Here is a 22,261-nt window from a genome sequence, read left to right as displayed (position 1 = left end):
CTGGCTATTCTACTACCAATAAAATAGGGAGCACTACTGTAGATGCAGAATTCACTATCATTGTCACTTTTGACAATATAATAGAAGATTTTGAAAGCATCAGTTTATCATAAGTACCTGAGAGATTTAGTGCACAATACAAGTTGAAATTAAAAAAAAAAAAACAAACACAAAAACAAACAAACAAACAACTACCTAGGACCAAATAACACATCTAATAAATAAATAAAGAGAGAAAAACTAAATGATGAAATCTCTTTTAAAACATAGAAACCTTATTTTTAAATGTCAATGATAAGAGACAATATATTAAGAGATCAGTTTGAATTAAGGCAAAAAAAGAAGTCTCTGACAAGGTCGCAGACCTTATGTCTAGACTAAAATCTCTTAAAGTGGGGTTTTCAGTTATTCTGCATTTGCATTACAGTCCTACCATTGAAATCAGTGGGAGTTACAGATTTTCCTTTAGGGGAAACAGGCCTATGCTAAGTGCTTTAGAAAATCCTTCCCTTAAAATTTTGTGTTCAAGGAAGAATACAGAAAATGGCAGACATTGAGGAAACTGGAAATAAATTAAAGCTTACTTTACTTTAGCAGTCATACTAAATATTCTTCAATATATTTTCTCTGCCTGACTGGTTGAAAAGTGTAAAAAATTATAAGATGTTATGTGAAGTAATACTGATTAATTGTACAATAGAACCCTCCATGAGAATGTGGGTATTTTGCAAAAATATATCTTGTTCCATGAAACTGGAAATCATGATTATAATACACATTCTGAGGTCGAAGAAACGTAAGTGGGTTTAAAAAAGGTTTAAAAAATTTGTTCAAGAGCTGTGGAGAAAGTAATGGTAGTCCTGCCTGAAAATATGTATTTTAGCCATCAGCTTACCTATTGTGGCTGGGACTGAGAATATCTTTGTCTTCCCTGTGTTCAAGGAGATTTTAGCACTGATTTTGTGATGAACTGATATCATAGGAAGGAAGGACTGGTCAATGTTCAAGCTGTGTGTTGGGCTTTTCGAGTTAAATTCTGGAGGAAATGTATACCCTTCTTAAAGCCATAAAAAATATTATTGGACTTACAGAGTTTGGAGTTACAGCATTTATTGCTGTTGGAGTTAAAACATTTTGTCAGTCTAGGAGGAATACCCAGAACAGGAATAACCAAAATCTAAAGAAGAGATTTTATTCAAAGATCAATTTGATAACATTCTGTAAAGAAGAAAGTCTTAAAGTCCAAGTGGAAGAATAAAAAAACCCATATATATGCCTCTTGCAGGATTTGGTGTGTGAAATAGTTTTGCTAGATGAGTCTGTTGTGAAATAATATATAAAATTGAATTTTGTCTTAAAATATGTTTTCAAAAAAAAAAAAACAACTAATTTTTACTCGGATTAGAATGTCACATATTTTTTGAAGTTATATTTGCATGTAAATATGCAGTATTTCTCTCTTTTTTTTTTTTTTTTTTTTTTTAAGAATATGGTAGCTAAATATATAATAAATTATTCACACAGTCACAGGAGCGTGCAAAACAAATTCAGCAACACAGTATAGTTTGGCTAATCCTTTCAGTTGTGATAAGCCTCCAGAATCATCAGTATTTGGGACCTTGATGCAGAACTGTTTTTAGGTAAATCGGTGTCCCACAGTTATGGTTATTAAACTGGAATAGGAAAGGTCTGACTTCGCTTAAACTGAAAGAATTCAAGCTGTACATGTGCAACACCAAAATGCCAGTTCCATCCCTGCCTGTCTCTAGTCTCCTCAGAGGTACAGCATACGCAGAGCTTTCTCCAAAGCACTCCTCACCTCACAGAGAGAAGCAAGGAGTGTGGGCCCATGCTTTTGCCCTCTCTTCGAGTGTTTTGCAGCTACTTTTAATCCTTTGCCAATAATGGCCAATAATATAGGTTCCCCTTTACTGTATAAATAGTATGCAGTCCCAGAGCTTTCTTATAATGAATAAGAAAAGGAACACTGGATTTTGACAGTATCCTCAGTTTGACTTTCTTCCTAAGCTTTTGTTATAGTTTTCTTGCTTTCCCTTTTTATCATCTTAACACCAAATATAGAATAAGTGAATAAGCTAATATATAAAAGAGAGAAGTAGACATCTGGATGAGATGATGGCAGCTGTTCTCCCTGAAGAACAACAATGGACTAAGTAATTACAGACAGAAACAGCATTTCAGAAAGCAGGATTGTCTCTAAACAGACCTTGAAAATAGAACATGCACATCCCAGATCTATTTTTATTATAAACATAATTGAGGGGGAAAAAAATAGGAAAGTTCTTGATATAGGTTTATAAAAAGAGCTGTTTTCTTTCTGAAGAGAGAATTAGAAAATGAGGACCAAGAACAGGATGGAAATATGGGAGTGGATGAAGGTGAAAATCAATCAATTAACAAGATTAGCAATGAATAGACTATTGTAGGGCGACCTGGATTTTCATATCCCCAGCTTCAGCTTTGAACACAGGACAGCTGCTGGTGGTCATTAATTAATGATTAATGACTTCAGTGTTAAATAAGGGTATAGACTGTGATGGCAACCATGAGTGGTTAAAGCATGGATTCCACTTTGCATTTGAATTAGGGAGTACGTGCAGAAAAATGAACTGGGGAATATTTGAATTGGGTAGTATCAATACAAAAATGTAACTTAAATATAGAGAAATGGTAGCATAGTCATCAATAATTTTACAGCATTTGCTCCTTGAAAATAGTGTGCATATACGGAAACAAGTAACCCTGCTAATTAGAGTTTAAACTATCTAACACGAACTCTTTAAAGAAATTAACCATCTGTCATTTCTCTAATGATCTTAATGGAATAAGTCTTCCAAACTGCCTATATAATTAATACTAATTTTTGTCTTGTACATGAACTATATGAGGAAAAGAAGCTTGTAATTAAGATAAACTGTAAGTGGGCATTTAAATGTGTTAAGTGTTGATAATTCAAGCATCTCTTATCTCTTGTCACTGTCACTGCCACATCAGATTGTTAGCTGGTCACCACATGTCTATCTATAGATTTATACTGAATCAATGGGAGTAAGACAGGTGACAAATGTAACTGGAGCTCAAGAATTCAGAAATTTTATGCACTTCTGTGCCTCAAAAGTGATCTCTTACTTTCCAATGTTAGTAATGAATGGTTTGGGAAAACTGACAGCATAATATTCTTTACCCATAAGTACGTGATGCAGCTCAGTCAAAATTTGTTTTTGCTTTTGTATTGGTTTATATTTGTTTTTTTTTTTTTTTTTTTTTTTTTTTTTTTTTTTTTTTTTCTTAGATGTTTGCAGAATTTGGATGCACAAGATAAATATTGCAAAGTTGGTAGGGGCTTGCAGTACACAAGTGGGAAATGCTATATAGATCTTCTGTTTATTTTTAATAATGAAATACACGGTAGGAAGAATAGGGGCTGATGTTACACAGCACTAGGAAAATGAGAGGAGGAGGAGATAGATGACACACCTCATAGACAGTGTGTTAACTTTTACTGAGTTCTGCAAAAATCTCTGCACGGCTAATAAAATTAGTAAAACGAACCCCCTCTAGTTGCCATTGCTCTGTTGTACTTAATAAGGTCTAATGGGTCTGTACTATCTCCTGAGAATGCTGTTATTCGCCCTCAATAATCTTATAAAGTTTTTGTACAGCAAACCACACAGTATTGTGAAATAATAGTACGTGTGTGTGTGTGTAACGTGTTTGATGCACAGTCAAATGCACATAATTGAATTAATTACATTGTTAAATATATTTTGCAACTCTAACTTGTCTGTGTCATAATGAACATTCTATGTTTTTTTTTAATGGAGCTTTCATGTGCACTTAGTGTTGTTATTATTACTGTGGAGCATAACAAATGATGGAGCTGAAAAATATTTTGTATCTAGAAAGAGCTCATTTTAGACATAATTTAGTCAATATAAATACTGCATTTAAAACTTAAGTTGATTCTCAGAACAGAAATGTTATGAATTTTAGCACTGTTGAGCATAGATTTCTAGCCAGTACAAAATGGATTTTGGATATATTAGATAATACAGCTTTAGAAATAATCACTGAAACTAGTGCTTTTGGTCTTTATTGAACGTTTATGTAAATTTGGGTGTGTTGATCATTTAAATCTCTCTGGAAAAGTAATTTTTATTTCCTTTCCTCTGTAATACTCTTATACGGTCCTGTCTCCATCATCATTATGATGTGCACTGAAATAAGTACGGGACATTTGTTAAATGTGTTTCACGTAATTTCCAAAGATGCTTGAAATAAATGGCCTCACTGCTTCTTCTTAGAGCATAAGAAATATATCTGGGCAATACTGGCATTTCTAAATAATGCAAATAATGATTCTATTTATTTTTGAACTTCAAAAAGTAGAAGAATCCATATTCACAGTTCTCTTCAAATGATTATTTTAGGAATTGTTTTTTAGCTTCTTTGTAATGCACAGTTTTATCTTCTACAGTTCATGGATTGGCATTTGAAATTTCTGAACTCAGTTTCCTCAATGTCCTCTCTATTTAAGATAACTTCCTGGATGTTTCAGTAAAAAAAAAAAAAAAAAAAGTGATGGACATGAATTAATAAAGAATTATCAACAGAGCACCACCCTTTTTATTACAATCAAGTATTTATACTTTTAATAAAGCTGGAGAGTCATACCTTGTTATTAATAGAGAATTCTGGCTAAAGCTGTTTCTGATGGTCTTGTCAAAACTGCTGTGGATGGTGTGCCATACATTAGAAGAGTGAATGTCTTAAGAAGCTCTATGTGCAGGAATTTTTCCTCTGTATTTTAACCATCAGTCCGTATCAGAGACAATCATGCAGTGCAGCCTGATTGCTCTCTGAGGTGCCACTCAATATATATGTATATTCAGCAAGTATGAAGAAGTATGGAAGGAATATGAAGAAGTACTATGTTTAAATGGTTTAAACTGTGTTATCGAACACAAGCCAACATCTAGGTGGAAGGTAGAACACCCTGATTCTTTTTTGCTGATTTTTTTTTTCTATTCATATAATTTTAAACTGTCTTTTCCTTTAATAGAATCACAAATTTTCTTGTTACTCTGGGGCATTTTCCCCCTAACTAGTGACATGTAATCTTCAATCCAAAAATCATTTATCAGGGCCACGCTTTTTTTTTTGTTATTGTTGTTAAATGCTAGTATTTTGTTTAAAAGAAAAATAGACCTCAAGATTGAACACATAACCCAAACTGTATCAAAAGAGCCCACACTTCTATTTCTGTGGCTGAGAACCGGATCCTCTTCCTGAAATGTCAGCAGACATACTACAAAAGCTTTCTTACAGGAGGATATGAAGTACTGGAGTTTCTTACAGCAAAAGTAGGAAACCAAGCAAGTTATCTTTGAATCCAAGCTTTCTTATTTAGCTAATGGACCATTAATTTCATTGGTAATGTATGCTTTAAGCAAGTCCATCTTAAAAGACTCAGTAGGTTTTCTTAGCCTGGAGAGTAAATGTTTGGAAGATGCATTTAAGGATGAGTATTCTTTTTCCTACAAAGGTCATACATCTGTGCAAATGGTCTTTAAACCCCCAGCACTGCAAGATGGAGTTATCCATATCTGTACTGGAACACCGACAGAAAGTTCACTTGGCAAGGCAGCCACAGCTTCCCCCTGCCTTTGGGTCTCTTGTGGGCTTTCAGAGCTGTGCTTGGGTATGCCCTTACAGCTGCTCCTCTGGGTGTCAGTCTGCCTCCAGCTGCTTTTCTCTAATAAGCTCTTACCCATAGTAAAGAGCTGTTGTGCATGCTGGGGATGCTGCTGCATCCCCAAGGCATGGGGTGGATGGTAGCACTTTCTCATTGAGCATGATATTTAATTTGCCAAACGCAGTGATTTGAGCTGAGTTTACCAGTGTGATGTATTGCTGTATGTACCCTGCCTCCTGAGATTTGAAAATAATGGCTTTGCAAGATATTTTGGCCTGCTGAGTGCATAATGTTTCTCAGATTTCCATATTTTCCTGTTGTATGGTATATAAAACCTTTAAAAATGAGAAAATGATATATATTTGTATACATATACATGTTATTAAATAGCACACCATATTTAAATAATATCATAATATTAACACAAACTTAGAAAACCAGAATATTATTATGGTATAGAAAACACTTTTAACCTCATTTGCATGGTCATGACTTCCCTTTCTTTTATTTTGTAGCCTGATCTAGCATACATACTGCTTCAGCCAGCATGAGAGATTTTAGTGTGGTAGGAGGTTGGAGTCAAATATTGTAACTGGATTTTGAGGTGCCGGATCATTTGGTGAACAATAACAGTTTCAGATATTCATGCTGAGAGCAAAGTAATTAAATCTCATGCTTCAGGGCAGAGGCCTGCAGCCTGTGCTTGGCTGCATCCAGTAAGGGACTTGGCCTAGTAAGTGCCAGGGCCTCCATGCTGAGGGCTGATGAGAGTGTTGGTGACGGTATGAGATGTGCAAGACCTTGTCTAGAAGAGGGAGAACAGGTTGGTTTAATAAAACAAAGCAAACAAAGAAAGAAATGGAACAACAACAACAAAACAAACAAAACCCACAAACAACAACCACCACAAAACAACAAAAATACCACAACAAACCTGTGCAGTGTTTAAAATAATATATTTTCATGTTGGTGATTTTTCCCTCTTTTAAACAACAGGTACTCGCCATTGCTACAAGACAATTTATATCTAGTCATAAGCTAGGGATGTGCCATTCTGCCAGTTTTATACTCCTGTGGTTTATGGCCAGTATTGAAATAGCAAGCTGAACTCTTCCATAGTGATTTGCAAATGTTAACAAATTAATTTTCTTGACAACCCTGTGGGGTGTGTGCAGACTTCAGCTTTTATTTATAAAGGGGAAGATTCAGAGCAGTGTAACAGCCAAGACTAGGGAAGAAAGAGCATCCAATTCCAGATTTAAGACCTGTGTCAGACATCCAGAACTGCCATAAGCTGCACTAAAATTTTTTTTCTAAAGCCTGTACAGATGGCTATGGAAACCTCACATGCAGTTGGCCCATGTGTGCTGACTCAAGTTACGTACCTGTATGTTCCCCAAACAGACAGTTTTCCTGAAAAGAAAATTTCAGGGGGTCTGAAGTTATTTATGCTTAGATGAATGCTGTTAATTTAAAAAAAGAAAATGCATTTTTAATATATTAGAACATTTCATGTGACATATGGAAATGACACTTTAGAGCACCTCATTTTGAAATTGCATTTTCCATTTAAAACAAATCACAAACTAAGATATTAAAACATTCACCAGTGGAAATGCTTGCCAAATACTTGTTTGTTTCAGGCTAAACGGTACATTTAAAGTTTACACAAAATCATATTGTCCATATTTTGAATTTATTCCCCAAAGGGATATTTTCCCAGAGTGTCACCAGACTGAGGATTTCTATCTCAGAGCACACTGTGACCAAAGTTCCTTACTCTAAGGAGCAGTCAGACCTTTGTTCCTAGGTTACTTAGCTCATCCAAAATAAAGAGCTTTGAATGCACTGAAGCAAAAGAAAAAAAAAGGCTACATTTTGAAGTCCAGCTTTCTGCTAACCATATTTTTTGCAGCTTGGAGCACGTGACACACACCATTAGTCAGCTTTCTGCAGGAAACCCTATGAATCCTGCATAGGATAAGCCTGTGTGAATAAATTATACATTAGAACTAGCATATGGATTTGCAGTATGTTAGCCATCTCTTTGGCAAATATTTACAAGAATCGTGTAGCCCACATGGAAAATGTATTGATGATTGCTTCCCATTAATGAAAGTGGAGTTATGCTCCAACACAGCCCTTGCGTAGTTGCATGTCTTAAAACTGTGTACTCTGCTTATCCCATTGTTACATGTGCACATAGCTGTGTCATCACTAACTACTACTGTGTTAATCTCTTACTAAAAGGCTTTCATTTTTTTGTGGTGTGAAGCTTCAAAAGTGTCCCATTCTTGTTTCACTTTTCAGAGCATGACGAATGTATAACAAACCAGCACAACTGCGATGAAAATGCTCTCTGTTTCAACACTGTGGGTGGGCACAACTGTGTCTGCAAGCTGGGTTACACAGGAAATGGTACCGTGTGTAAAGGTAAGCTGCTGAAATCCTGGCGGTTCAGCTTTCCTTGAACTGGGTGAGGTGCTTTGTCATGATTAATGCATATCTGTTTGTATACCTTGAAGAAAACAGACAAAATGGTAGGCTGGGCATTGAGACCTACAATGTCCACACTTGATATATTGCTTGGGTGAAGTGAAAATTATTTGGTTTGCTGTGTCTTTTTATTTCAAATGAGAAAAGTGGTAGACATGTTTGCACAAACCCTTTGCCACAGATGAGGTGGTGCCCTGTTTCCTAGCACTCTCACTCCCTGGTAAACATTAGAAGTCATATTACTGCTTTAGGAAAATGGTTTTCCAGAGATGAAATGCTGCTTTTATTTCTGTTGCATCTCACGTGAGAGGAGATGATACTTGGACCCAAATCCTTGGAAGTCCTCAGACTCCTAGCACAGGATGCCCAACAAGAAAAGTAGTGCAGTTGTAGAGGAATTGGCCAGACATGAGAGGTAGTCTAACTGCAGCAACAGCATACCCAGTGTTCCTTGAAATTGCACTAATCCACGTGATGTCTTAGGTGTCAGACTCTAAGGGGCCTCAGTTAACATTGATAATGATGCAATTGTGCTGCTGCTTTATCATGACTAAGCAACCATCTGATTGATAGGCCTACTGATGATCTTAGCACTAGTTTTTCCTTCACCTGAGTCACAGTGTGACTCTTCTAAATATTCCTCACATAAATGAGCAGTTTGTAAATCACCTTCACGCCTGCATCCAGTGAAACATATGGGTAGAGAGAGCAAATGCACCCTTTTGTGCTGTGTTCCCTCCTCTGGGGAATTGGAAAAGCAAGTTAGCTGGGGAAAGTTCAAACCCACAGCCGCTGCTCAGCCTGTGCAGCTCACAGGTGAAAGTCTGTCAGCTTACAAAAAGGTGACAAAGACAAGATGCGTAACCCTATTTTGGCACTGAATGCAGATCTAATATTTCAGGGGCTACCTGGCCCCACTGTAGAAGTGCATCCTTCCCCTCCTTTTTGCTATTAAAAGCAGGATTCAAGAGAAGGCTCACAGCCTATGTATCCCATTCTCTGTAACCCTAGCTTGGATGCTAGGTTGTGTCTTTCAGAGGGAGCTGGACGTGCTTCTTGTCTCTGGGGGTCTGGCAGCTTTTCATGTGCTGTGCTTGCTGCTCTGGGTAATTTGCACCAGGAGGCTTAGATGTCCCAATGCTGGGGTCTCACACCATGAGACTGGTGCCTCAGAACTGAGACTGGAAAGCTCAAATTCATAACACCTATGGCCACTCTCAGACGAGGTTTAAGACCTCATCCCGTGGCTGGTCACAGATGGAAGGCAAGCACAGTGTGCCCAGATTTCCACAGTTTGGAGAGCTTAGTGATAATTGTTGTCCACCTCCTCTCACCTCAGTTTTCTGCAGGTTCTTGTGACCAGAGCATTGCTCATTCTGTATTGCAGATACAATCAGCAATTAAACAGCTGCTGTGGTTTGCATCAGAACTAGTTGCATTTCTCTGTGAGCAGAGGAGTCTCTTTAATGCATGCACATATTTATAACTAAATCTGGAGAAAGCTGAAATGCCTAAATACATGAGCACAGCTTCTCAGATTGCAGTGTGCCAACAAACAAATCCAGGGATTGACTTCAAACTGTAAATGGTAAATGTTTTTGAGTTCTTCACAATCTCTTGAGAGAAATTGCTATTTTTATTGTTTCAATCTAGTCTCTGAATCAAGGAAGAGGGTAGTCAGCTGATTTAGTGCTCATTTGTGCCTGTTGTGCTCAGGCATTTACTTGGGAAGCACAGAAGAACAGCACTGCCCTACGAAGTCTGTTCCAAGGGAATATGCTGCCCTTCACTGATTCCCAGTGCATGGGAAGAAGTATGTATGTGGGCTGTTATCTTCAGATGACTTACACTAATCTTCTTCTGTAGCTTGTCAGCCCATCTGGCCAGTGAGGCAGGGGGGCTATAAACCATCCCTTAGTGACCTCTGTCCTTAGGAGAAAGAAGCCTCTGTGCTGGGTGCTGTAGGGACTGCATTTTGTCTGTCTGCCAGAGCCCTGTGGACACCTGCATAGATACTGAGTGTAGCTTTGTTAATTTCTATGCTTTTATTATTTCAGCATTTTGCAAAGATGGGTGCAGGAATGGAGGAGCCTGTATTGCTTCCAATGTGTGTGCTTGCCCACAAGGCTTCACTGGCCCCAGCTGTGAAACTGGTAAGATTATTATTGAATTTATGGTGAAGGTAATGCAAGAAGGATGCTTGAGGTAATCCAAGAACGAAGGGGAGTTTTAACTGTGTGCCCTAAAAGAGGAAGCTGCTGCTCAAAAGTTACTCACTTTTCCTATATGCCTCCCAAGTGAACTCATTACAGCAGTTCTAATTAGAAACACATGGACTGCAAAAATGAGAACATGAATTAAGATGTCTTGGGTTTTGATGTTTCGTAATTAATAAGAATATTATAGACTTGCTTTTCACCTCAAATGATCTTTGCTATCTCCTATAAATGGCAGATAATTTGACATTTCTGATTTAAGTCCCAATAACTGATTACTTCTCTGCTGTAAACGTGTCCCTCCTTTGCTAGCCCACCTTCCCTTGCAACCTTATTTGAAGACTTTGATTAATTCAGCATTCTTTACTCATTGTAAGGCAGATTTCCTGCTGCTTTTACCTCCTCTTGCAGGCATTCCTTTCTCTTCTTGTTGTCCCTGAGGATGGCTGTACAAATAAAACCTTGTTTTAGAGCTTTATTTTTTAAATCTTGGATCTAGTCAAATTACAGCAGGAGGCACTTTGCCCAGCAGAGTACAGTGTTAATACTTAGTATCTCCAGTCCCTGTAAATAATTTCTCAAAGTTCAAATGAATAGTTTCAGCACCTTTATTTATTGCTGCAGAATTTTAAAACGCATTCTAACAGTACGTGCCCTCAGGAGGTAAAGAGAGAAAGCTCGCTTAGATTAATTGGCTTCAGTATGCCTAATAAAAGGGCAGTCTGCCACCTATGATTGACTATTGTTGCCATTCTATATTGCCTTCAATAAATCTTCCAAGCAGAGGAAAGGAGGTCATTTGAGCAAGTATTGCTTTCATCTGACTTGTAAACATGTCCAGTTTAATGAAAAACACAGACTGATCTGAATTCTGTATTATCTGGTCCATTTGAGAGGTGAGAAATGAGATTGTTTTCGTTCTGCTGTAGCTGGACATATATTACCACAGAGCGCAAGAGGGGTGCTGTGTGAAAATCAGTATTCTGACTGTTGATCTATTTCTAGAAAAATGTCAAAATGGCAAGATTTCAGGTATTTCTCAGTCTTTCACAGACTGAAAATAGCGTAGTGCAGGATGTCAAGGTCTCTTCAGTGTAACTGTTGTGTTTTCTTTGGAACAGTTTATGTGCTAAGATAATGCTGAAGTATTAAAACAGTTACTTTGTTTTAGTAATATTTGTCTCACATGCTCCTTGCTGCATTCTGCTGATATCAACTAAACATAATGTGTATCATTTCAAGGCCCATATTCATCTTTTCCAGCTTTTTATATCTATCTGAAATATGTAGACTAGAAACATCTTTGTTTTAGTCTGTACAGGCAAAATGAATAGCCACTATCAAAGGGTGAGCTTCCTTGTCTGAATTGTCGCCTGGAAGTCCTGTCTCTGATTCCTTCTTTAGAGGAGAGCCCAGGTACAGTCTGTTCCCAAATCAGAAAGTTCAGATATTGGCCTAGAGTGAAACTTCTGCGCCTTCAGTGCAGTCAGGCTCGATTACCCTTCAAGGGCAGCCAGACTGCTGGCCTTCCTGCCCTACAGCAACCTTACAGGAGGGCAGGCAGCATAGCAGAATGCCTCCAGAAGCATTGTCCTATACATGTATGCTCTGAACACCTGATCTCAATATTTAACATATGATTAGTATGCTAGTTTTGACCTGATATATGAGAGCTAGTGATACTGTTGCTATGATTTGGAGGCAGTTTGGTAGCACCAAACCAGTTTTGTAGGCCAATTTTACAAAGAGAAGCCCCTCTCCCCTGGTGGAGGTCCAGTGGGCACCATATTTGTTCTTACTGGTGAAATAAATTGTGCAAGTGGTCAGCCAAAGGGTACAAGCCTGGTCACTTTATTTGGATATTAATGTCCAGGAATGGGATTATAGTCAAATTACATGTGGCTTTGAAACATACATAGTCTGAAATACCTTCAGTGTGACAAGTGGAAGAGATGCCTTGTTCATTCTGAGACTGTGTGCTTAGAAGCATGCAGCCATAAAGGAAAACCTGAGTTTCAGATAGCACATACTTACTCCCAGTGAATGTGGCAGAGTTTCATGAAGGTAGTTCTTGTTAAGCTTGAAGTGATCAAGACGTTCACACTACGAATAATTTATGCTGGAAGCTTCCCTTTTTGAACAGTCACTTTATCTCCAAAAGTGTTATAATTTTTTTTTTCAGGCAGACATCTTTAGTTGCAGTCACATACAAGTAGGGAGGAGGATTGATATAATGATGCCATCTCTATTTTTAAATCACATACTACTTATTTTGGTTTATGCCACACATATTTAAAAACTGCTTATTGAAGATTCTTGGCATTTTTCACCTAAAACATGTAGTGTTATAAAAATTATCATCAACTGCTGAACTCATGAAGCAATTAATAGGATATCGAATCCACACTGCAGCAATAACCTAAAAAATACAGTCACCAATTCTTACTCCACCCTTCTGTAAAAGAGTGATTAGTAGCTGTTTAACTAATTTCTCAGAACTGTGGTGAGGATGAGGTTGGGAGGGGTCTCTGGAGATGACCATGTCCAATCCACTTGCTCAAAGCAGGGTCAAATGAAGTGAATTTCTCCTGGGTTTGTCCAGTTGGATATTGAGTATCTTCAGGGTTGCCTCTCTGGGCAACCAATTCCAGTGTTCAGTCACCCTCACAATAAACAAACAGACAAATAAATAAAAGTTTAATTTTTATTATGTTTAAATGTGATTTCTTGTATTACAATTTATGTCCACCCTCCCCAAGTCATTTTCCTGCACATAACTGAGAAATGTCTGGCTACCCCAGCACCATGATGTATCAATAAGATCCCCCTCAGACGTTTTTTTCTCCAGGCTGACCATCCTAGTTCTATCAGCCTCTCTTTGTATGACAGATGCTCTGCTCCCTAAATAATCTTCAAGACTATTCACTGGATTTTGTACAGTATGTCCATGTCTCTTTTGTGCCGGGGAGCTCAGTACTGGACCCAGCTCTCCAGATATGACCATGACAGCATGAAACAGTGGAGAAGAATCACCCCCTTGATCTGCTGGCAATGTTCTTCCTAATACAGCCAAGGAGGCCTTTGGTCTTCTTTTCCACAAGGGCACATTGCTGCCTCTTGTTCATCTTGGTTGAGTGCCTCACCCTTTTCCAAGTCCATTCCAAACACCAGCTCTGCATATATATTGTCACTGTAAGCCTGAAAGATGTTGCCCCTGCTCAGTTCTTGCCTATGGGGCCAGACTTGTGTGTTGTAGGACACGCCATTGACCCAGAACAGGCAGAAACCACAGCTGAAATGGCTGGGATTGCTGGTATCTAGAGCATTCCCCTAAGTCTTTAATGAGGCTCTCTACCATTTATCAAAGACCTGGCCTGCTCCCTTGGTGCCCTTGCTGTTGGCTGGGGAGTTACACTATTTCACCATTCGTCTGTCAAAGCTGCAGTTGGGAATGGCTTGCAATAAGAGATCAGACCCTTTTGAACCAGCTAGGGTGAATAGCTGATGAACTGGCTATAGCTGTAGGCATGGAAGCTAAAAGGTACAAGATGGAAATTCAGTCAGGCCTGGAGGAATGAGACTCACAGCTCCTCTGAGCCTTCCAAAAGAGTGGAGAGAAGCAGGGGCAGTGACTGGGCACCAGTGACTAGGAAGCAGACAGCCTGCTTCTGATGGGAGAGGTCAGAAATCTTCCGACAAAATTATCCTGAAATTGAAATGTGGTCTTAGGGCAAGCCCATTCACCCAGGACACCAAGCAGCCTTCCCAGTTTCTGTAGATTAGTAACCAGAAGCCTGTTTGTCTTTAGAGGCATAGCTGTAATTCTTTTCACTTGTCACCTGCCATGGAAAGGGTATGTCAGATTCCTAAACACAATGCAGCTTTGGCAAAGAGAAGCAAAGCTTTCTGTAACTAGGTGCTGTAATGGACATTGCATTTCAGAGAATTTTTTGCTTCTGAGTGGGTGCTTCTAAGGTGTCAGTAGGAACCACTGCTCCCTCAGTAACATAAGAATGAGGATCAGCTAGTACTGTTAGATATTATTTGTGTGAGATGAGGTATTCACTGTGAAGTGCCTTACAGTTAACAGAGCTGTTGCAAGGCTTTAGAATTTTTCCTGCAAGCATTTTAGATTAATCGTGGCCTATGCCCTATTGAAATGAATCAGAAAGACAAGGAAGCAGATGTAAGAATTGTGTGCAGATACACTGACCTCCAACGCTTTTTTTTTTTTTTTTTAAATTGGTAATAGAACATAAAAATGAGATCTGGGAAAAAAATCCCATTTCTCTTCCCAAAGGAAGTAATTTGAGGCATAACTAATGCTGGGAGTGCATTTGTTGGCTTGTATATGTGTTAAAAGATTTTCAAGTTCTACAAGACACAGCAGTAGTTAACCTGGTAGAGCACTATCTTCTGCAGCTGAGACCACCAAGGGAATCTGAAAATATTTGTGCCAGTTAAACTTCAAAATACCTGACAACGCTGTCTTGTTTGATTGCAAAATTATGAATTCTTCAGTAGACATTTTTAAATGCTGTCTTAAACTGTGTTTGAAAACTGCTTTATTTCAGAAAGTTATAGGATAACTTTGTTAGGTTGCCTTGATGTTATGGTAACTCCCCTTTAATTTGATGATAGAACTTTAAAAGTGAGTTTGTTCTCCTACTATATATGCATATATGCTAGTCCATGTGTCTAAGATTACTGCATTCTTGCTGTTTGTCAGCTTCTCTTTTGAGTTCCCACATTCATTTTGTACTTTGAGTATTCCCTTGGACCACTTTTATTTATGGAGGAGATCAAATAGCAGAATTTCACTACTATAGTAGTGTTTTGATGTAGTTTTTGTAACAAGTTGTTTGGAAGTATATGGCTTCTTTATGGATGATTGGCTCTAACTTTCATTTCCTGATAAGAAACTTTCTTTGGTTATCAAAGGAATCATATCTTAGAGGTCTTTTCCAACCTAAATGATTCTATGATATCCCCCTGCTATTATGCCATGGCAAACTGCTGAAAATAATCTGGCATACAAAGCTGTTGTGTTTGAAAGGATCTGTTGAGAAAAAGTTTAACTTACAGACTCTACATTTATTCAACCCTATATTATTACAGATACTAACCTGGTATTTTTACTGACAGTGTAGTTAAATATATAAGTGGATTTATGAAAAAAAAAAGGTCAGCGTGAGATATATGAGCTCACTGTCTTTTATCAGATCTCTTACCAGAAGTAGCTAGATATAAGGAAAAATATATTATTTGGCTCTTCTATGTATTTTTTTCCTGTATGGAAAGCTCAAACAAAAATACAAAAAGTGTTGTTAATATTTCATGGAGAAACAAAAAGACTGATGTAGCAAAAGTATTCATGACTTTACCCTTAATGCTTGTAGTTCAAAATACTAAAATACGACTCAGACAAGTGATTTGGCAAAACAGTTGTTACAGATCAGATCTCTCTAGAGTTTTGTGCCACTTTCTGTATAAGCTAAATAATTAGCATGTGTGACTGTTGCTCTTTTCAACAAATCCAAATGAATTTGTTCATGTGCACTGGCCATAATAATAGCAGGCTTCAGATTATTGAATACTATTATTATTCCTGTTTCAACGAATGCTTGAGAAACTCTTATAATTCTGGTACCCTTGTTGTTGGGAAAATAGTTTTACTGGTATTGGAATAGAATACATTGTCAAAGTAACCAGAAAACTTGTTAACGTTACTGATTTTGAATATATATATATATATATATATGTATATATATATAATTTTTTTTTAGTACTTTCATCATCCTAAGATAATTGTGTCCATTTAAGCCCTTCATTATTGGTGTTCAGCTAAATCAACTACAATAAGCTTGTGGCCAGGTAGGCTCTGAAGCTAAAACTGTGAAACAAATGGCATTTGAAGCCCACAGAGCATTGAACCAATTCTAAAAGAACTGGAATTACTTTTGGCACAACACTTAAAAATTCTTGGCCCCAGTCTAACAGAAACTGTCTGTAACCTCTGAAGTATCGTACTCAAAACTTTCACAACTAAGGAATCTGCTTTTCACCCAGTTTTATTTTTAAAATGAGAATTGAAATTACTGAGCATAGGATTGGAGTTTACAACAAGAATGTTAAAAGGCTCAAATTTACAGTGCAAGTGTGCAAGATTCTGCATAAACCTAAAGTAATAATAGTACCTTTAAACAGTTTGTAGTCTAGCTAGAGAAAGCAGATGGTTTGCAAAAGAGGGGAGCAAGATAAAAGTGGTGAGTGAATATGAAGATAGTGCAGAAGTAGACTGTCCGGAGTGAGAGCTATAGCAAGAGGTGATGCCTTCCTCAGTTCATTGGTTTTCACATCCTGCCTGGCTTGCTTGCCAGAGAATTCAGGCTTCCATTTTTTGGGAAGGCTGCCAGGTTTAAGACCATATCTTAGAGGATACTTTCAGTGGGCAGTGCTTTAGTAACATTAAAGTGCTGACTTTGACTCACAGAAATAGGAAAATGTTGAGTTAATCTACTGAACCTGGATAAAACTTTTTTAAAGCAAATAGCACTTAAGCCTGATTTGTGATGTAAAACATTTTAACAGATCCCACTGGGCAGTGAATGGGGAATTCATCATCTTCTGAAAGTCAGGACTTTTAGAGTCAATCAAGTCTAGCATTTCAAGTTAAGTCATTTTCAAAGTTCATAAGCTATTTAAAATTGTTCCTTTGATGCAAACCAAACCAAAACAAAAAAAAACCAACCAAACAAACAAACAAAAAAAAATACCCAGGACAAAATGCAAAGAATCCAAATTGTGGCTTGCAAGCAGCTGAGATCCAGCTTGCATGCTGGGCTGCATGCTGCTACTGGCACCACAGCTGTGCTGAGGAGGTAGTGGCAGGTCCCCACATAGCCCAGACCCTTCCCTTGCTGTAGGAGGAGGTGAGTGAGGAGGGATGCTGTAGCTGATGTGTCCCCCACATCGCTGGACTTAGCAGTGTGCATTCCCTAGCCCTGGGCAGTCACTGCTATTTCTCATCCTTGTGTTATCTGTTGTACTCCCCATTTTCTTGGTACATCTGCTGGCATCCTGCCCTATGGAAATTTGGGCATGTGGCATATTGAGTTGGGAAATTTGGTCTTTCTAGCTATAGCTCAAATGTAGCTTTAGACATGGGATTCTCAGTATCCTCTTTAATTGGTTTAACTTAGGCTTGCAACAGCAAATATCTAACTGTACTCTCTATTTGCAGGAGCTGACTTTGAAGTAAAAACTCTTCTGAATTACTGCATGCACCTGCATTTAATTAATATTTTCTGTAGTCTCCATTTCAGCAGAAAGAGACAGGACCCAGCTGCTAAAAATAATGAAATGATTTTGCTGAGGATGCTGAAATATCTTCCTTTATAACTTGCATCTTTGTTACATAAGGTCATTACCCAGCTTGCACAGGCTGGGTAATGAGTGGTCTGCCTCACGGTCTTGGTCTTCTCAAAGATGGTTTATTTGCATATGAGTTACTGATTACAGAAGCAAGAATAATGTTCTCTGAGCTATCCTTGGTTTATCAAGGTAATGTGTATAACTAGTGTGTTCAGTGGTGCTAAATCTTACACTGTATTATTCCATTTTAAATGCTCACTTACTGTAGGAGAAGCAGATATGGGAAGCATCCTATATCATCAATTTCTGTATCTTTTTTTTCAATATAACAGCTAATTCAATATAACAGCTAATAATTAAAAAAAAAAAAAAAAAAAAAAAAAGTTACCATGATAATTTCCAATACCTTGATACAGAAGCCTAATACTGAATTTGGAGATATATCCTTCATATTTTGCAGTCCTTCACTGAACTACAATTATGCATTGTGAATAAAAAGAATCTTCATTTATAATCTTTTGGTAACACAAAGATAAGTTAGCAAGAAATGACTATGAGTTATTTTCTTAAAAAGGCATACTGGTATTTCAGTCATCTCATATCTCCTTTTCTTGTAGTTGCTTTTTTTTTTTTTTTAATATTTTCAAAATATGAGATGACTTTTGAGATTTGAACAAGCACTAGCAGGGAGTAGGCTAAAATCGCCACAGTAAGTTGCATGAGCTTAAGGTAATTTTTCTGTTGCTCAGGGTGAAAGCTATTAAACTTCACCTCCTGAACTTCTGTAGGCAAATAGTGCCTACGGGCAATGATTCAAATACTGAGCTGTGCCCCTGTGAACCATCTAACCCAGAACGTTGGTGGTGATCCTGTCTTTCCAGTACTTGGAAAGTACATTGATTCATTGTCTTTTTTCTTTTGTCTTGCTTCAGTTTCAAATGTCTTGCTTTCGGTTTGTGAGAACAGTAATTCTATGAATTTGAACCTCCACGTTGCTTTCTTGCCAACCTTTTGCATTGTTTTGTTAGTACAGTTTTCTGATGTATTGGTTAGAGCATAAAGTAGTGACCTACTTGTGTCTGGTGATTAACAGGGAGAAATATCCTCACTAATACAGGGTAACTGTTCCAGACAGACAGGCCTAATGTGTTCTCTGTCAAATCTGAAATTCCTAGAAAGTCTTTGAAAAATCTCCTTTGGCTGTTCTGGAACAGAGAATGCAAAGAAACTTTTGGCTCCTATATTTTTTCCCTACACTCTGTGATATCATCATGATAACATAACATCACGAGGGTAGGACCTATCATATTTAGAGCATCTCTTCTGGTCATGAGCTTTGTTGATATGATGTCTCTAGTGAAACAAAGAAAGAAAGCAAATTATTGCCTTGATAGTTGACCGGGCAGGAGGTGGACGTGGTTCTGTACTGACAGATTGAAAGTGTATGGGTATTACTGAAAAGCTGGTACTGAAAGTCCCATAGAGTTCTTCTGATGAAATGGTTTGTTTTCCTTAGTTGTAGCTTTCTGTAATCATCTGAAGGTATTTTATTAAAAGTGTAGAAAGTTATATTTTTAAACCATCTTCCAGAAATTCAAAATGAATGACTATTTTGTCTTATTTTTTTTGCCCTGCTCCTCATCTCTTTTAGTTTCTAGGTTAACCTGATAAAAATAACTGTTTTCCTAACTGATCTCCTTTCTCACACTTTCATCTCATAAAAACTAGGCCTGGTATTCAACTGATACGAACTGATGTAGTTCTCTTGACATACACTGTTATGTGCTTTGAATGAACTGCATGTCTGCTCTTTCATCTTTGCATGTGAGCCAGTTTCTCTTGTTTATTTCTATGAAATAACAACAATAGCAGGTTGTGTTGAGTTGTTCTGAAATGTCCATTTGGGCTTATCCAAACCTGATTCTGTGCCATTGATGGTCAAGACCATTCAACCATGGTAGTTCTGATCAAGACTAAGAAAAAAAGGGCTGTGAAACATGTTGTTGAATTGCTTATGCTTTAATAGATTTCTGAAGTCAGGCCTTGGGTTAGCAAGAATCCCATTAAGTTAGAGTCTATGTGAAGGAACTATAACATGCAATATGTTCATAGCATTATTCATAAATCATCTGCCTCCCCACAACTAATTAGTATTTTAGGTGAATAGGTGCCCAGTCCGACATGCATAAAAATAAAACAAGTTCCTACTGATGCTTGTACTTTTATGAGGCAGCGGATGCACTATGGTTTAATAAAATTTGAGATAGGGATAATTTCAAAAAAAGGTAATACCCACATAAGGATCTCAAGTGCGATGCAGTTTTCTAATCTAGTTAGATGTGTTCATGAAAAATATTTTGACTTTGCCTAACTTAAAGTCATGCAAAGCATTTGATATATTACATCTTAAGGAACACTGAGCACTAAAGAGGCAAATACTGAAATCTCTGCTTTTTTAATTGGGCATCAGTTGCTCTTCTAAACATAAGCAGACTGAGGAGAGCAAACACTGGCAGAACTAAGTAGAGGCAAAGACATTAACTCTTTCATAACTCTACCTCTCTTCTATTTGGCATCTCCTTCTTTTTACTGGAGTCCAGTGGAAGCAGGAGAGAGAGCATCCTGTGGAATGCATGATGCAGCAGCAGCTTTGCTCACAGGGCTTGTAGGTGGCAAAGGGCATGTCCCTCACTCCATCTAAAACAAAAGTACTGAAATGAAGAGGTGAAGGCTGAAGGAAGGGGGTAAAATTCATCCAGGCACAAGATGAAAGTTCACAGACACTTACATCCTGTAAGAGGAGGACCCCAAATTTGTGGGGAATCTTTGTCAGTTGGCAAGTCAATAAACTGTAAACTATGCAAAGTATGAGTAACAATCTGGTAGATAATAGGTTATAAATATGGGTTGTCTGGGTTACCATCAAGTCTCTGACCCCTTTTACTTGTCAGAGATTTCTCTAATGAGGCATATAAAGAATGTAAACCAGCTAAAGTTTCTCTTTTTTTGCCCCTGACACAAAAGAATTCAAAAAGATCCCTTTTCAGAGAGAACAAGAAATGCTTGAACAGAGTTTCTGCTGCGACTCTGCTTGAAGAGACTTAGCATGCTTTTTTTTTTTTTTTTTTTCTCCCTCAGGGAAAAAAATTAATGGATTTGCAGGATTTTATTCTTAAAAAGCTTAATAAATCTTGGGCATGTAATGTTTACAGCCTAAGAGTAACTATAGATTCAGAAAGGACTGTCCCTAGGAAGAGAAATCATACTGCATATTTCATAATACCAATAAAAATCTGTTAAAGGATTAATGAGCGTCAGTTGAATTATTATTATAATTAATAATTCCATCAAAATTCATCTAACCTTGTGCCAATAAATGCCAAGTCTTTGAATTTATTGTTACAAGGAAGTTCTAAACAAAAAAAAAAAGAAAGGAAACATGATTGGCAGTCTCAGAAACTGTAGTAGAGAGGTGTTCAGCTAACCCCTGGAGAACAAGCCTTCCTGCAAGGAATGCTCTATTTTAACAATGCTCCAAGTGCTAATTCAGGCTACAGAAAAACAGACATATGCAGCTAGCAGATGGGTTACAAACAAGGGATATATGGTACTGATGAGCTGTATTTAAGAAATTCTGAAATTCAATGTGCTGGTGTAAAAAATAGCTTCCTGCTCTTCCCTCTCTAAATATCTCTTCTGAACATATATAGTAATATGAAGTCTAACCGCTATGGCACCAGCACTGTGTTCAATCACTCTTTCAAATTTGCAGAAAAATTAAAGATCCTTAGAGTTCAGCAGAACTGTACGTGGGAATATTACATTATTACAAAACAAAACAAACAAAAACAAAACCAAGCAAACAAACAAACAACCCTCCCCCCCCCCACACACACACACACACCACACACACACACAAACAAGAACACTTGTGGTCTACACGGTGAGCTCTGTTTTAAAAAATTGCAAGACAAATAACCATCAGTGAGTGCTCTTGTGACTTCTATGATATGTCTGTGGTACTCAGTAAAGTAGGTGAGGGAGTAAGGGCAGGGGATGCAGCTTTTGTCTCTACAGCTCAGTGCTCCTCCTCTTGCCTCCCCCCAGGACAAGTTGGCCTCTTTGGTAGCTCCTGTTCCCCAAACCATGCAAGAATTATAACAGAATCAGCACTGTTACTTAAAACTTTTCACCCAGAGTCCTTTATGTACAATAAAAAAAAATTAGAGTGCTGGTATAGGCACCTTCTCCTCATTTTACAGACGTGGAAATTAAGATGTGGGAAAAACTGAGTAGGTGACAAGGTTTGTAAAAGAAGGCAGCGGCAAAAATCCAGAGAAGACATAGATGATTTTATTTCTGCTCCTCTGCTCAGATATGTCAGTATCTGATGGAAGAAATGGTGGTTTTTATATTGTATTTTTCAGAAGGGGAAGTGAAGCGAATTCATAAAACCTGA

General features: G+C 37.7%; 1 protein-coding gene across 1 annotated transcript in view; it reads left to right on the top strand.

Annotated features, from left to right (window-relative positions):
* Window positions 1-22,261, top strand: part of NELL2 (neural EGFL like 2) — a 145,889-nt gene that overhangs the window by 98,708 nt on the left and 24,920 nt on the right. The window contains exons 14-15 of the mRNA XM_032207525.1: window positions 8,027-8,149; window positions 10,270-10,365. Of these exons, the coding sequence (XP_032063416.1) occupies window positions 8,027-8,149; window positions 10,270-10,365 (219 nt within the window). The remainder of the gene's footprint in view (window positions 1-8,026; window positions 8,150-10,269; window positions 10,366-22,261) is intronic.

This window comes from Aythya fuligula, chromosome 1, assembly GCF_009819795.1.
Source record: "Aythya fuligula isolate bAytFul2 chromosome 1, bAytFul2.pri, whole genome shotgun sequence".
Lineage (NCBI taxonomy): Eukaryota > Metazoa > Chordata > Aves > Anseriformes > Anatidae > Aythya > Aythya fuligula.
This window is presented reverse-complemented; position numbering and strand designations above follow the sequence as displayed.